Below are 14617 nucleotides of genomic sequence, written 5' to 3'. Positions count from 1 at the left end.
ACAGCATTTCTACATATGTATGAGGAATGAGTCAAAGGGTATTAAATGACAAAGTCAGAGCTTCAGAAAAATGCTTCTGTTTTACCTGAGCCTGTAGTCTGTGTTCAAACTCTTTGCTTTCAGTCAGACGTTTAAGCACATCATCTACCCTATATCAAAAAAATAAACATTCTTCAGAATGATGGAGTCACAATTTCATTTTGCTGCTACAGTGGAGCAGGATGCTTTGCTCACTTTGCAGACATCCGTTTGAGCCTTTCTGAGTCGCTGCTTTTCTGGATCTTGTTTCGAGCAGTCAGGAAGTCTTCCTTCTGAATCGTTTCCCATGTTGATAATCTGTTCGCTGCCTTTGCTTCCAAGTCTAACACTAATAGAAAAGACAAAGGTTTGAATTGATTACCTTTCAACTCACTGTTTGTTTACATCGGTGCTAAGCTGAGGTCAGTTTGCAAATAAACAAAGAGCCCATTCTCATTTAGACAGTGCAATTTTTAGTGAGTAACTTAGTGACAACATGGCAGCAACTGATCAAAAAACCCCATAAAAACTAATTTGTGAACAACAACAACTGGAAGATATTTAACAAAGTATCCAATTCCAATCAACTGTGGCTTTCTCACCTGTTACACTTATTATTTCAATATAATAAAGCAATAACTTTATTAAATTAATACATTTATTGTATTATTGTGAACTAAGACTCCTGATCCAATACTGACCAAAGTGGTGAATCTTTACAGAGGGCACTTTGTGGATGACCCTCTTGATAAAGACTTTGATGTGTGAGAGGATAATGAAAGGCGGAGCCAAAGAAGGACGGGAGTGATACTCGACAATCAGGTTGTAACGCTGGAACTTCCAGTAGGTGTCACTGTCTTCCTGCACTTCAGAGAAAGTGTAGCTGTGTGGATACAAGCAGATCAGAGCCACTGAGTCAAGTCAAACCATTCACAGTTTGTGAATGCAGTCAGAGAAACATAATGACAGACTGGTTCTTTACCTAAACATGGCAATGACTAGGTTGATGAGCAGGATGTTGGTGACCAAGAGATATACGACTAGCAGAATCACTACCAGCCAGTTACTATCCTGATTTCTACACGGCTCTTCACCGCTCTCAATCAAAGTCACATTGTCTGTGCAGTTTAGTTCCCGTCCCACTGTCACAAAATAGAGATAAAAGGAGAAAGGTTCAAATAAGGGTTACAATAATAAAAAAATAACTAAATTTCTAATTGCTGTGATGAATTTTAAAAACCTGCAGTAGAAAAAAGCAGCATTTTAAAACTGATTTCAGTGTAATAACAATTTTCTTATTTTCATGCAAATTGCACAAACACATGTACCATCCATCTCTTCCTCGATGGAAGAGCCGTATCCAAAGATGTGCAAGTATGGCATGTAGAAAACTCTCAGAAAAATGCGATTTGGATTTGGATCATAGTTGTAGATCAGAGCCTGATTGGCAACTCCGTACGCCAAAACCCACACGCCCAGGAAGAAGAGGAAGAAGAAGACATCCTTCATCTAAACAAGAGGAGGAAATTGTCATGTTGTTGCTCACATTGTATTATTAAACACATATTCCTGGTATAATTCCAACTGATGGTAACTTTCTCACCATATTTCCTACAATGATGAGTTTTGGTCCCAGCTGCTTGTGAATGGCAAAAATGTGAATGAGGCGAAGTGTGAAGACCATGTAGTCCAAACACAGGACATCCCGTCCAAATTCATGTGACCGGTGAAACATCCTGAAACACAAGCACAGCATCACTGAATCAGTGAGGCAGCAGCACCACCTGGTGGCAAACCTGTAAATTAACCAGTGACATTTGGTTGTTAACTGAGGAAATGTTTTAAATTTAAGTGACTAAAAACTAAGTATTAAAAAAATTATTTGAGACACACTTAAGAAGCCAAACAAGTACCAAAAAAACAAATACTGTGATTTCATAAATGTTACAATCATGCAATGACAAACTAAACTGTATGTAGTGTTGTGAAAAGTTTTTGATGGGCAATCTAAGATTAAGATATCATTTTTATATCTTGTCCATACCTGCAAATCAGTCCGACAATAAACAGGCTGATGGCAGTGAGATCACATTTATTCCACACATCCTGAATGTACAGTCTGAAACTTTGACTCCAGGTCGTCCCCAAAAAAAGCGTCTTGAAGAAGATGAAAAAAAAATAAACTTAACAGATCGTCAGAAAACAAAAACTACAATAATAAAAACTATCAACATACTTTAGTATGATAATAGTTTTTATATACCTGCCTATACATGCACCTTGAAGCGTATTAATTTTGTTTATTTATTTTTGTGTCCATCTTCAATTTAATGCTTGTGAGACGACAGCATGTTAACCACTGTGTTCCAATGACACACATATTGTCTCTTTCTACTATGTGCAATTAAAAAAAGTATTTAATTAGGTGCATATTATGCATTCATTGTTCACTTGACATTTATACAGTTAAACATATTTGCGAACTAAAGTTCTAAGTAATGATGTCTCTCTTCACTCACCTGTCGGATCTCCTCACAAACGAGGGTGAATACCCAGAAGTACAACACACACTCAGTGGCAGCTGGACCTGAGGGGGGTGGGGGCTTGAAATCCACCAACAGCACGTAGGCGAAAAGCAAGAGAAACAGGAAGTACATCAGGACGTTGCCCAGAAATGAGGTGACTGGTGCAAACCAGAACTGACGCCAGCGTGACACTGTGAACGGACTTTGTGGCAGTCGTTGGGGTACGCCTGTATCAAAGATTATAAACATAGATAAGCAGGTGACTAAAAATGACAGCATATGGAGCAAGAATCAGATGACTCTTTGAACAGGACTCACCTTTAATGGCATCACTCTTTTAACGTCTGAGTCAACTTCACTGGTGTAAGAAAACATTTTAAAGTAAATTAGTAGACTAATGCAAATAAATAACAAACTGATGTTTTACAGATTAATACTGTAGAGTGCAGGTAGAAATATTACTGCTGCTTGATGTCAGAGAAAGAGAAGACAGTGTTCCCATAGTGACTGTCAGTGTCCTGATCCAGCTCATCCGCAAAAAGCATCCTCTCTTCCTCTTGTTGATCGTATTGATTCCTGCGGGGGAAAAAGTGGCAAATGTTTAAAAAAATATTAAAAAATAATTTACAAACCTTAAATTAAAAATTTTACCTGAAAGAGATGAGGTTGGTGTAGCAGAGGATGGGGCAGAAGAACACGAGCAGAAGCTTCCAGATCTCTGTGTTCCTCTTCATATCACCCCACCAGATCTGGGACAACAGAGACTGGAAGAGCACAGAAAAGCAGTCCTTATCCATCAACAGCAGCTCACCGGCTCAACATGAAGTGTTGTGTTATTTTACAAATATCATGCTATATTTCCTTTGTAAAATTCATCTGATTCATCTTTGAAATCATGACAACAACATGAATTAAAGATAAGACACACCTGTACACCATCATTACTGAAGAAACGCCGAGCATCAGAGCTCACACCCATCTGAAGACAGGTGCTGTGACCCCAGACAGGAGACTTTCTAATCAGCAGGCTGAAAGAGCGGTTTTCATCACTGCGATAGCAAGAGCTGAAAATATCTGACGTAAAGTAGACACAAGACACATGACAAAGAGTTAGATAGGTTTGTTATTATTGTGTTACATAAGCTTTTAAAAGGAAAAATAAAAGGGCTCTTTGTGAAATGGTTTTGAAATATCTAATTATTATAACATCAACAGTAGCAGACAGTTGTAGTTATTGTCTCACCATGAGCCAGGTTCTCAAACTTCTGGGCCAGTTCTTTCATGGAGAGTTTGGTTTCAGTCTCATCCTCCCGTTTGGACAGTTCTCTGAGTATCTTACAGCCACCAAGAGCACTCAGGACTGCCTCACCTGCCTGGAAAGCAAGCAATTATATATTTTCTGATTGTTTTTCTTAGAGGAACACTTTGAAAACTCATTAGATTTCAATAGGGAAAAACTCATATCTGTATTGATTTGGACTGAGTAATGTGTTAGGAATGAAAGGACGCTAAAATGTTTGATGGAAATTAAAATTATTAACTGAATTTAAAGAAAATGTGTCCAGGGAGACAGGATCCTAGGTTAGCATGGGGACCACTCAGTGGTATCAATTCCTTCATCCTCCAGTAACTGCCAGTTTATAATCACCATATTATCCACTGCACCAGCATAACATCTGATAATGAGTCCAAGGATATCATCCCAATACCTAAAGGTAGTAGGGCTGTCACGATTAGTCAACTAGTCATGATTACGGCGACTATCAAAATCGTTGACGACGTATTAAATAGTCGACGCGTCGTTTGAAGCTTTGCAAGATCCTGAAAGACGCAGGAATAAGTAGGATTCAAGAGTGTAAGCTGCCGTTACACCCCAAAGAAGAAGAAGAAGCAGTCCCCAAGATCGTAGCTGTGTCCAAATTCAGGGTCCGCATCCTTCGGAGGCCGCATTTGTAGGCCGATTACGTTACAGCATCGCGATGAAGGCTGTCCAAATTCAAAGATGCTTCCAAATGCGGCCGAAAAATGCGTCCTTCATTTCCCCAGATTTGAAAGTGTCACTACCCGATCTGTAGCGGAAGGGAATCAGGTCAGGTGTATCCTTCATGGCCCAGCATATCCCAGAATTCATAGCGCGGCCCAGTTTCCAATAATGGCGGCAGCTACTTAGTTTAAATATTACCCTAATTATTCTTTCTGGGTCACAAAATAAACTTTTAAGATATTTTCAGTTTATTAAGACATCACATATTTGCAAAAGCGCTCTGACGTTTTCGGAGACGTCTGTTACCCACCAGCTTGATAGCTAGCCGGGGTTCAAGGCTCACTAGAGCCGGTGAGAACAGCGAACTCTTGGCAAATCATTTTCAAACCCCCGCGTCTTTGCTACTCAGGTTAAACATGATATATAAGTCACTTAGATAACTTAAAAATGTTATTGTTTGGCTTTTTTCAGTGTTTTATTTGTTCCTGAGTAAATCGGTTTGGCTGAGATTAAAGTTATAGTTTTCACACAGCTGAATAAACATCAAACAGAAACTGATTAAACAGAAGTATGAGATGGTAGAAAATTTACTCCATTGTCCTGTTATATTTTAGGGAGCAAAGAGCAGACGGCTGAGTTTATTAAACGCCACCAAGAAACAATCTACAAATTTCATTAAAATTTAATAAACTATCATCTTGTCTTTATGTTTAGTTAGCACATACCTTAAACACTTCAAAGCTGTAAGCTAATGATAGTTATATAAGAGCAGATGCTGCTGGTGCAATAAGCTGTACGTTTTACTCCAATGAATGATGATCTGATTAGTCGACTAATCGCAAAAATAATCGGTGACTAGTCGACTATCAAAATAATCGTTTGTGGCAGCCCTAAAAGGTAGTAAGTGCAGTAAGTGTGAATATATCAATTATCGACGATGGTTCAGATCGTTTTTACAAGGGCGATTTATTTATTTACTTGCCCATGAGTAAGTTTGCTAATAATGATGGAGCTAATGGAAGCAGTCAACAGAAAAAAAATAATAATAGCGCTGTTTTAACAGCTCCCTCTTTCATCTGCGAGCAAATGCACCCTCCTCAGAGCGCGCCCAATGCAGCGATTCATTTACTCAAACACATAACGAAAGAAAGGCAGTAGCCTATGTTCAGAAAAAGAAAAAAAAAACATATGCAAGTTAGTTGTATTTGAGTCCTTTGCTCACACTATGTCTGCACAAGCGGCACATCGCTTTGGTTACATCATTAGGTTTACTTCTTTCTTCCGGTGTCAAGCCAAAGAAATCCCAAATTGGCGACTTGATATTTTTTTTAGCAATTAGTTCGCCCATGTTTGGACTTTTTCTGTGTTGTAAGCACGCAAATCAGTCCATGCATGATTACATTGCTCCGCCCATCAAAAAGTCTGTGCATGCGCGAATATAATTCACACTGTCGATTATTTGATTGACAATTGTAGGTTGGAAATTTTTTACATAACACCCAACCCTACTGCCTAGCCTGTAGAGGTTTGTGCATCCCTCCATAAATATGACTCCTTAGACCACCTGCTCTCATCTGTGAAAAGCAGGGCACCAGTGGTATTCTATGGCAAAAGCCATGTTGCCAACCAAGAGTGCAGGGGCCACTGGAGTATGTTGGAGCCACCCTCATGAAGTTTGTGGTCAGCTGGAGGTCATTTAGGGCCCCAAAACAGCCTCAAAGCATAATGTTTCCTCCCCTCTGCTCAACTGTGGTTATTAGTGGTGCAAAGGATCAAAAATCTCACGGTTCTGATCGGATCACGGTTTTAAGTCACGGATCGGATCAATTTTTGGATCAGCAAAAATAGAAAAAAAAGACAAAAATTTGACTCGCCATTTACTTACTCAAGTATTTTTTCTATTAAAAAACATTCAACTGAAGACTCATTCCACGCACTTATATAAAAACAAATTAAGGTGCAATATGGACATTATGGACCATGCTGGGCATCCTCTGCATCCTCTGCACACGGCCATAAACAACCAGAGGAGTCTGTTCAGTGACAGGTTGCTTCTCCCAAAGTCAAGGACCAGCAGACTTAAAAAGTCCTTTGTCCCACACGCCATTAAACTGTTTAACTCCTCGCTGGAGGGGAGAGGGAGGGGAAACGGGGACAAAGGAGGGGGGAACAAGTAAGCTGTAGTGCCTTTTCACTGTGCAATAGTTTTTGTTAATATCCAACGGTGTAATAGACTCACAATACTTGAAATGTGCCGTTCCCTTGTATTCTTATTCCTATTTATTCTATTTATCCTTTTGTATACTCTGTATTTATATATGTGTATATATGGTATATTTCTGCTCACATTCTGCAACTTCTGTCGGTGCTGTGCTACTGGAAACTGAATTTCCCGGAGGAACCCACCCGAGGGATAAATAAAGGTTCATCTAATCTAATGTCTATACAGCCACCCCTGTAATTCTACAGGGTGGCTGTAGCTCAGGTGGCAGAGCAGGTCAGCCACTAATCAGAAGGTCGGTGGTTCGATCCCAGGCTGCCTCCTGGCTGCATGCCAAATATCCTTGGGCAAGATACTAACCCCGTGTTTGCCTACTGGTGGTGGTCAGAGGGCCCGGTGGCGCCAGTGTCCGGCAGCCTCGCCTCTGTCAGTGCGCCCCAGGGCAGCTGTGGCTACAATGTAGCTTGCCATCGCCAGTGTGTGAATGACTGAATGTAGTGTGAAGCGCTTTGGGGTCCTTAGGGACTAGAAAAGCGCTATACAAATGCAGGCCATTTACCATTTACCAATGTAATCTATAGGGCAGTACAGGGCTTTGTATCTACCACTCCGCTGTGATATAACGAGCGGTCACGGTCACGTGGCTTTCCGTTGCCCTGGAGGTCCACCCATTTGTAGTTAGGCAACAGAAGATGCCTGGGACAGTTCAGCCATAACTTTAAACTTTTCCTGCTCATACATGCTTGGAACGATCTTGTCACACTGAAGTGGACGCGCAACGAGATATCATAGCGTGGCTCAAGCACGTTCATCACAGTTTAAACCCCTTGTTTTGCACAACAGAATACGGCCTCCCATCTGCAGCTAAACACCCCAATAGCTTTTGTAATAGCTTTAGCCCGGTCGGATTGGGCAGCAAAGGGCTGCTTAAATGCTAGCGCTAGCGCTGGCCATAACTACTGATTGACAGACCCACCACGCCACCATACACATACTTTTTTTTTCTTTTTCAAATCTTCGGATCACGTGCGTACCGAACCATGGAGTGGGATCGGTTCGGATTTCGGATCAACCGTGATCCGTTGCACCACTAGTAGTTATGGTGTTCTTTGGGCAATGAACAGCATTTTTCTTCCTCGAAACAAAGCTCAAATCAGATGGCTTTTGATTTTATCTGACCGCAGCACTTTCTTCCAAGCCTTCTTTGAATCATTTAGATGTTCCCTTTTAAATTAATATAGGTCTATACAGCACCTTATTGAGCTGGAACCTTCCAGGTGCTGCAAGAGTTCAATCCATAATAGCCTAGCATCTTTTCAATAGTGTTATTGGTGATTTTAATCCCAACTGGCTTCACATTATTAACAAGCTCCTCCTGTGTAGTTTTAGGCTTTTCATGATCATCTTCAACCCATAGAGTAGATTTTGCATGGAGCGATACCAAGGACAGATTACAGTCATTTTGTTTCTTTCTTTTAAAAAAAAAATAATAATGGCACCAACAGCTGTTACTATCCAGTCTTTAAGTCTGACATCATTAGCCGTGCCTGGTCCCAAACTCTGTTGCAGGTCCCTAAGTCCAACGATCACTGCGGCATCAATGAGAGTTAAAAACTGTCTAAATCCTTTCATCTTTAATAGGATGATCAGTGTTGCTGCTTTACCAGGTAACAATTAAGTTAGAGTTAGAAGTTAGCTCGCTAGTTTCCATCTAAATATAATATACCAGGTTCTGACTGAGGGATTTCTGAAACAAATTAAGACGTACAGCTCTGCTATCACTTCCAACATAAATGAAGACAGGAAAGTAAACAGCAGTGACATTTGTAGGGTTACTGAAGTTTGGCTAGCTATATATAATGATGTGCTACGTGAACGCTAGCGACACAGCTATGTTAGTATAATATAAACAGTGAAGTTGGAGAATGAACGCTAACTTTGTTCCACTCAATAAAAGTTAACGTTAGGGTTCCCGAAGGTTCGGGACAAACTTTATTTTATTACTGCTAATAATTTTAAAGCTCAGTTTTTAAAACCTTAAGATGTAATTACAGCCCAGCCCATGCAGCAGTATATTGATAACTAACTTGTGGATGGATTAGCTCAGTTGTTCTCCTGACTGAAGTTTGGTCTTACAGCATCCTGCCATGCGATTGCATTTGTCCTAAGCCATCGGAACCCTCACGTTAACTTTTATCGAGTGGAAAAAAGTTAGCGTTCTTCCTCCAGCTTCGCTGGGTTTATGTTATGCTAACATAGCTGTGTCTAAGTCAGAACATGGTACAGTATATCATGTTTAGGTGGAAACTAGCGAGCTAACCTCCTGCTAATTGCTAACTCCGTTAAATTGAATAATTTCTGCTTTCATGGATGTCTGAATGTTAAACTTAACTGTTAAAGCAGCAACACTGATCATTCTATTAAACATGAAAGAATTTAGACAGTTTTTAACTCTCAGTGATGCTGCAGTGTTCGTTTGACTTTGGGACCTGAAGCGGAGTTTGAACCCAGATTATTCCACGAGGCTCCAGACTACGGTAGCCATAATGTTCCGACAATCCATTAAGCGGTGCAGCTTCGTAGCACCAAAGTCACACTAAAACATTTTTGACAGATTTTTGAGCACCGTGTGCCACATAAAATTGGTTCAAGGTCAGTAAGAACAACCAGAATTCATACATAAGGCGCAGTGGATTACAGGGCACACTATCGATTTTTGAGAAAATTAAGGGATTGTAAGTGCACCTTTTAGCCCAAAAATGCGGCACCCTAAAAAGTAAAGAGTGTTAATTTTTTTGGGAAGTGAGCAAATTTACAACTTCAGCAGGGGGCTCAAAAATTATCTCCCCCCCCCAAGTAAAATACTTCTTGAAGTTTGTCTCAGAGCCTATACCATCTCCCAGAAGAAAAGGGCCATCTCACTGCGGTTCTGCAGTACAGCCCAGAGGAAGAGTGAAGCCCAGGGATGGGGGCAACGCTGCTGGTGATATTTGGAACCTCCATGCAGAACCTTAGTGGCACGCTGGGATGAATAAAAAAAAGAATAAAAATACCTATTATCAGGTCAAATGTAAAAGAGAGATACTGTCACTACAAGTACACTGCCTGCTTATTCTAAAAAGTTCAGAATACCTTCATGGCTGTCCTTTTGAATGAAGATGACTGTAAGCCTAAAGCTTTATAGTAGAAAGGCTGGCAGGCATCACCCATTAAGTGTTTCAGGACCCCTGACACCTGAGGAAACAGGTGGATGGAACAGTAAGCACAAGGATATGTTTTTGGAATTGTTTCACATTCTTTCTGGATCTGCTTGAGCATAACCTCGTATTAGATTAGAAAACTCACCTCAAACAGGGTAAACTCCCTCCTTGGTCTGCTCTGATTGTTATCTGCTGCCACTTTTGAGGATGAATTCTGTTGTTCTGATGGTGAGTGACGCTCCGCCATTGCCAGCCGCTCTGCTAGGCAGCGCTGTAGCAGCTGATATAGTAAGCTCCCATCTGGCACAGAGCGATAGAGGCTTTCCAGCTTTCCATAGGTTAAGTAGTCCACAATGTTCAAACCATTTTCAGTGAAAAGCCGAACAAACTGGGGCTTGTCATTGATCAGCGCATCTGTCATTGAGTCTTCCAAATCTTCGTACTGTTTAATTGGAGGAAGGAGATCATGTTTTAAAGCAGGTCAATATTTATAATGCCAAATAATCACATTTAAACTGACTTATCTGTCAAACTTGATATTACACATCTGTTCCCCTCCTCACCTTCCACTGGATGTCGCCATTGAAGAGTTCACTCTTGGCAATGTCAACCCTATTCCACGTTACTGCTAACTTCAGCTCATCACTATAAGGGTTTGCCTCAACTAATGCGCGCTGCTTACTTGCTAAAAAAGACAAATACAAAATAATTTAATTAAGGATAAAAAGGGGTTGCAGCTGTTATGATGTATAATTATGGTCTACTTATACATACCTCCCACAAGTGTTTTAAGCAGGACAGTGTCAAAGTCATTTGGACTCTCATGCTCTCCGTGGTACACCGTAATCAAACCTCTATTCTGGTAAATTCTAAAAGCCTGGAAAAGGAAACAGGAATGTTGGAAAACAGTTGCAAGATGACAGGGAAAAGATGTAGGAGATGAAGTACATTCCACAGATGTTATAGCACCTGCTTGAAAGCATCTCTCATGTCAGTCAGTTTTATGCACTCTCTGTAACTTTTCTGGCTAATGATTTCAAAGCAGAGCAGAGCAAAACAAACAAACAAACAAAAAAATCTAACCATAAATAACTAACACACATGCCAAAATGGGTTACCTCCAGAGTTCAGCATCTGGAGAGTGAAACGGTAGAGATTTCTTCATGTGTGATAATGCTGCCTGCCCATTGCAACTTTTGACCAGACTTTAGGACTAGGATTTATTATACTTGCTATGCTATTTTGGCAAGCTGTGAGCTTGTGGAGATTTTGCTTCTTCAGTTGGCAAACAGTTCTGGATTTTTTAAATACAGGTTTTGATATTTATTCTATTTTTGTATTCCTCCCTGGTCATACTGGGGTATGATTTTATTGTTTTTATTCATGTTTGATTGAAAGCAAACAATTTTTAGAACTTTTATAAAAACACACTTTTCTTGATGCTCTAAACCCATTCAGAAGAGTCTTTTTGCTCCACTTTGACCACAGTTCCTTTATTTTCACCTATAATGTCACTTTTTTGATTCACATTCAACAATAATAGATTTATCTATTTTCAGCACAACTATACTTACACTATTGCAATTTAGATTAAGGTTATACAATTATTGACATCATTATATAGGAGCTGCTTGGTAAGTGGCTCAGTTCTGTTATTACCTCTGGTAGTGGATCAGGAAACAGAGCTGCAAAATGCAAAACTGCCTGTTTCTACTTAATAACATATAAATAACCTATTAAAACTAACTTCCAGACATGTGGTCATTACCTGGCAATATATCTGGTAGTTTTTGGATAATAAGCAGAAAACAGAGCTGTAAAATGCAAAGCTGTCTGTTTTTATTTAATAACACATAAACACAAGTTTTTCCAGCACATTACCAAAAACATGTTTCACTTCGCATCACCTCAGTAAGACCATGTGAAAATAAAAAGAAATCACCCTAGGTTGACTTAAACACCTTTATTCCTCCTTTGTTAAAACAGGTTGACTAATATGAATGCAGTGTATAAACTCAAAACACACATTTCACTTAAAAAATTAAGATGTGCAAATGTAAACAAATCAACTTGTTAGAGATATTCACCTACTGTTGAAAAAAACAAAACAAGAACACCACAAAAATAATACACAGCAAGCCAAATTATTAACTCTTCTTATCAGATATTGATGCTTCTTTCTTATGTGAAACATTTATATACAAAAACACATACATGTGTCTCATGTCTCAGTGGCTGATAGTCATCTTCAGGCCTCAGCGTGAGCTTGAAGCCATTTACAATGTTTATGGTGTTTATTGTGTAGGTGCTCACAATAAACAGATTTTGAATGAAAGCCGGGGAACTTCGGTAGCACAAAAAATGTGTCTATTCTTTGTGCCCAAATGGATAATATTACCATTATTTCCCCCTAGGTGTTGCCAAAGGCACCGAGTTAATACCTGAAAAAGCTGCACCAATACACAGAGATATAAACACCATAAATCACCATGTCATAACTAACTGTATAATAGCGCTGCCGTATTGCATCACACTCATTGCATTTCAATCATTTCTCCAGCGAGTTTGATAGCTAGCAAAATAATAATCATAATTTTAAAAATTAGCATGTGTAACGTACTGGAAAATTATTCACTAGGACTCACCTATCATGCGACTGGAGAGCGCAAACTCCATTGTCGTTTTCCATCAAACATCATTACTAAAACGACAACCTCCAGGCATTGTTAATTTACTCATTTTATTTCTCTATGTGATAAGAAAACTATTCAATCAGATAGTTATTTGTGGTGAATGAAATACAGTTACACTTTCAAGCAATTTTAAGCACCACATCTGAAATTCAAGCACTTTCAAACCCTGAAAAGACAATATTAAAATTCAAGCATTGTAAAGATTTCAAGCACCCGAATGAACCCTGTAATAGCCAGTTAATAACCTTTTAAAACAACCTTAAGAATAGTAATGACTACCAGGAAATACCTGTGGCAGTTTCTATGTAATAAGCGGCATTTTAATACCATGGTCATATGAATACATTAGATTTGCAGAAGAGTTTAGAAGACCCTCTTTCACGGCACAGTTATTTATTATGTTCGTTATGCTTTTCATGTAAATTTCAGGACTATTACTCAACTGTAACCACAGTTGCTACCATGATATTACTTGGATATTAAGTGGTTGTTACTTAATATGTAATAGTTATTAACGAGGTGTAATAAAAGGGGAGACAGAAAGTGTTTCCTCCAGCTCATCTGCAGAGTAAATGCAGTGCATCTGTTCTCAGCACTCACCTGCTCAACTAATTTGTCAGTCTCTGTTTCTGAAGGAAAATGCTTCTTAAACCGTTCTGCCACTCTGTCTTTAAGATCCACCTTGGGAGCTTTAAGAGCTTCACTGTTGCCTTCACCAGAGGACGGCACAGCTGGAGCTGAAGACAGGTTCTCCAAGACATCACTCAGGAAATCAGCCAAGCCTCCTGAGCCAGCCAGAACCAGCCAGGGGATGAAGTTTTTCAGAGAGAGATCCATTCTCTGACAGGCGTTACAAAAACCACGAACGAAATATTTACACAATTTGAATATCAAGTCGCAACATGTTTTGTGATTATCAGTCAACATATAAGCAGAGACTGTACCTTTAGCATGTCTGCTTCCCCTGATATCAGCATACAAACAGGACAGGGATGTCAATGCTGCCACTTCCTTTAAAAGATACAAATTTAACACGTTCCAATCTTAAAATGTTTTTACTAACTTAATGAGTGGCACAGCAACTAACAAAGATACAGATGGCGCACCCTGTGATTTTTTTTTTTACTTGATTAAACATTGGCAACACAGTGGTTAGCAATGTTGCGTTAAAGTAAGAAGGTCCTGTGTCTGAATCCACCATCTGACTGGGACCTTCTTATGTGGCATTTGTATGTTTGCATGGGTTCTCTCTAGGTGCTCCAGTTTCCTTTCACAGTCCACAGACATGCAGTTAGTGGGGTTAGGACTAACTGGTGATTCGAAATTGCCCAAAAGTGTGAATGTGAGTCCAAATTGTTCTCTTTGTGCTAGCCCTGCCCTTGTGACAGACTGGTGACCTGTACAGGGTGTACCTGTTACGCCCTGTACAGTAACTAGGATAGGCTCATAAATGGTCAACCACTGTCAAAATAAGTATTATATAATTCTTAAAATAATATTTTATTTTATAGTGCCATCTCTCACCTAATATGCCTGTGCGCTGGTGGGAAATGTATTCCTCCAGTCTGGCTCTGAAACCCATCTCTCCTCCTCTGCGGCCCACACTCCCATCATCCACCAGCAGGAAGGCCTGGTAGTTGTTGTCCAGTGAGCAGGAGTCCTGTGATATGTTTTGGACATAGTACCTTGCAGGAAAGCTTCCCTGCAAAGGAAGGAAACCAGTTATTCCAGTGTTTCTTCCTGGCCTTGATCAGTTTCCACGGTGTCTTAAAGGCCTGAAACTTGCACATCCTTTTGGTGTGTTTTTATTGGAGATGCAAAGTTTGGTCCCAAGATTATCCAGATGAATCACAATTAGCATACATTTACCTGACCTTGAGCACTCAAAGATTAGGTCCACATAGTCTTATTAATTTGAAATTAGTGCCCATGAAATATAAGCATTATATGATTATGGACAGCTAATATATCTCTCT

The 14617-nt window shown here is 39.7% G+C and overlaps 2 protein-coding genes across 2 annotated transcripts in view; both read right to left on the bottom strand.

Annotated features, from left to right (window-relative positions):
* Positions 1-14617, bottom strand: part of LOC102292284 (transient receptor potential cation channel subfamily M member 4) — a 123925-nt gene that overhangs the window by 2497 nt on the left and 106811 nt on the right. Inside the window, exons 21-26 of the mRNA XM_042226036.1 lie at positions 1622-1754; positions 1347-1527; positions 1001-1160; positions 720-901; positions 235-367; positions 86-149 (exon numbers count right to left, since the gene is read on the bottom strand). Of these exons, the coding sequence (XP_042081970.1) occupies positions 86-149; positions 235-367; positions 720-901; positions 1001-1160; positions 1347-1527; positions 1622-1754 (853 nt within the window). The remainder of the gene's footprint in view (positions 1-85; positions 150-234; positions 368-719; positions 902-1000; positions 1161-1346; positions 1528-1621; positions 1755-14617) is intronic.
* Positions 2553-11719, bottom strand: LOC102291977 (transient receptor potential cation channel subfamily M member 5). The gene is made up of 11 exons (XM_042226040.1): positions 10723-11719; positions 10512-10633; positions 10094-10390; positions 9881-9982; positions 9642-9770; positions 3787-3916; positions 3472-3617; positions 3195-3307; positions 3006-3119; positions 2862-2901; positions 2553-2770 (listed from the first exon to the last, which is right to left on the bottom strand). The coding sequence occupies exons 3-11, from the start codon at positions 10367-10369 to the stop codon at positions 2675-2677; spliced, it is 1146 nt and encodes a 381-aa protein (XP_042081974.1). The 5' UTR covers positions 10370-10390; positions 10512-10633; positions 10723-11719; the 3' UTR covers positions 2553-2674.

This window comes from Haplochromis burtoni, unplaced genomic scaffold, assembly GCF_018398535.1.
Source record: "Haplochromis burtoni strain Fernald_Lab_line unplaced genomic scaffold, NCSU_Asbu1 Contig_192, whole genome shotgun sequence".
NCBI lineage: Eukaryota > Metazoa > Chordata > Actinopteri > Cichliformes > Cichlidae > Haplochromis > Haplochromis burtoni.
The sequence above is the reverse complement of the archived record's forward strand: the minus strand, read 5'-3'. Positions and strand labels throughout refer to the sequence as shown.

Excerpts from the sequence above, each read along its gene's own strand:
- LOC102291977 (XM_042226040.1), bottom strand. The coding sequence starts at position 10,369 with ATGACAGATGCGCTGATCAATGACAAGCCCCAGTTTGTTCGGCTTTTC. Across the intron at positions 9,983-10,093 it reads GGGAGTTTACCCTGTTTGAG|GTGTCAGGGGTCCTGAAACA; the intron begins GTGAGTTTTCTA and ends CTGTTTCCTCAG. Across the intron at positions 3,120-3,194 it reads ACCAACCTCATCTCTTTCAG|GAATCAATACGATCAACAAG; the intron begins GTAAAATTTTTA and ends TTTCCCCCGCAG.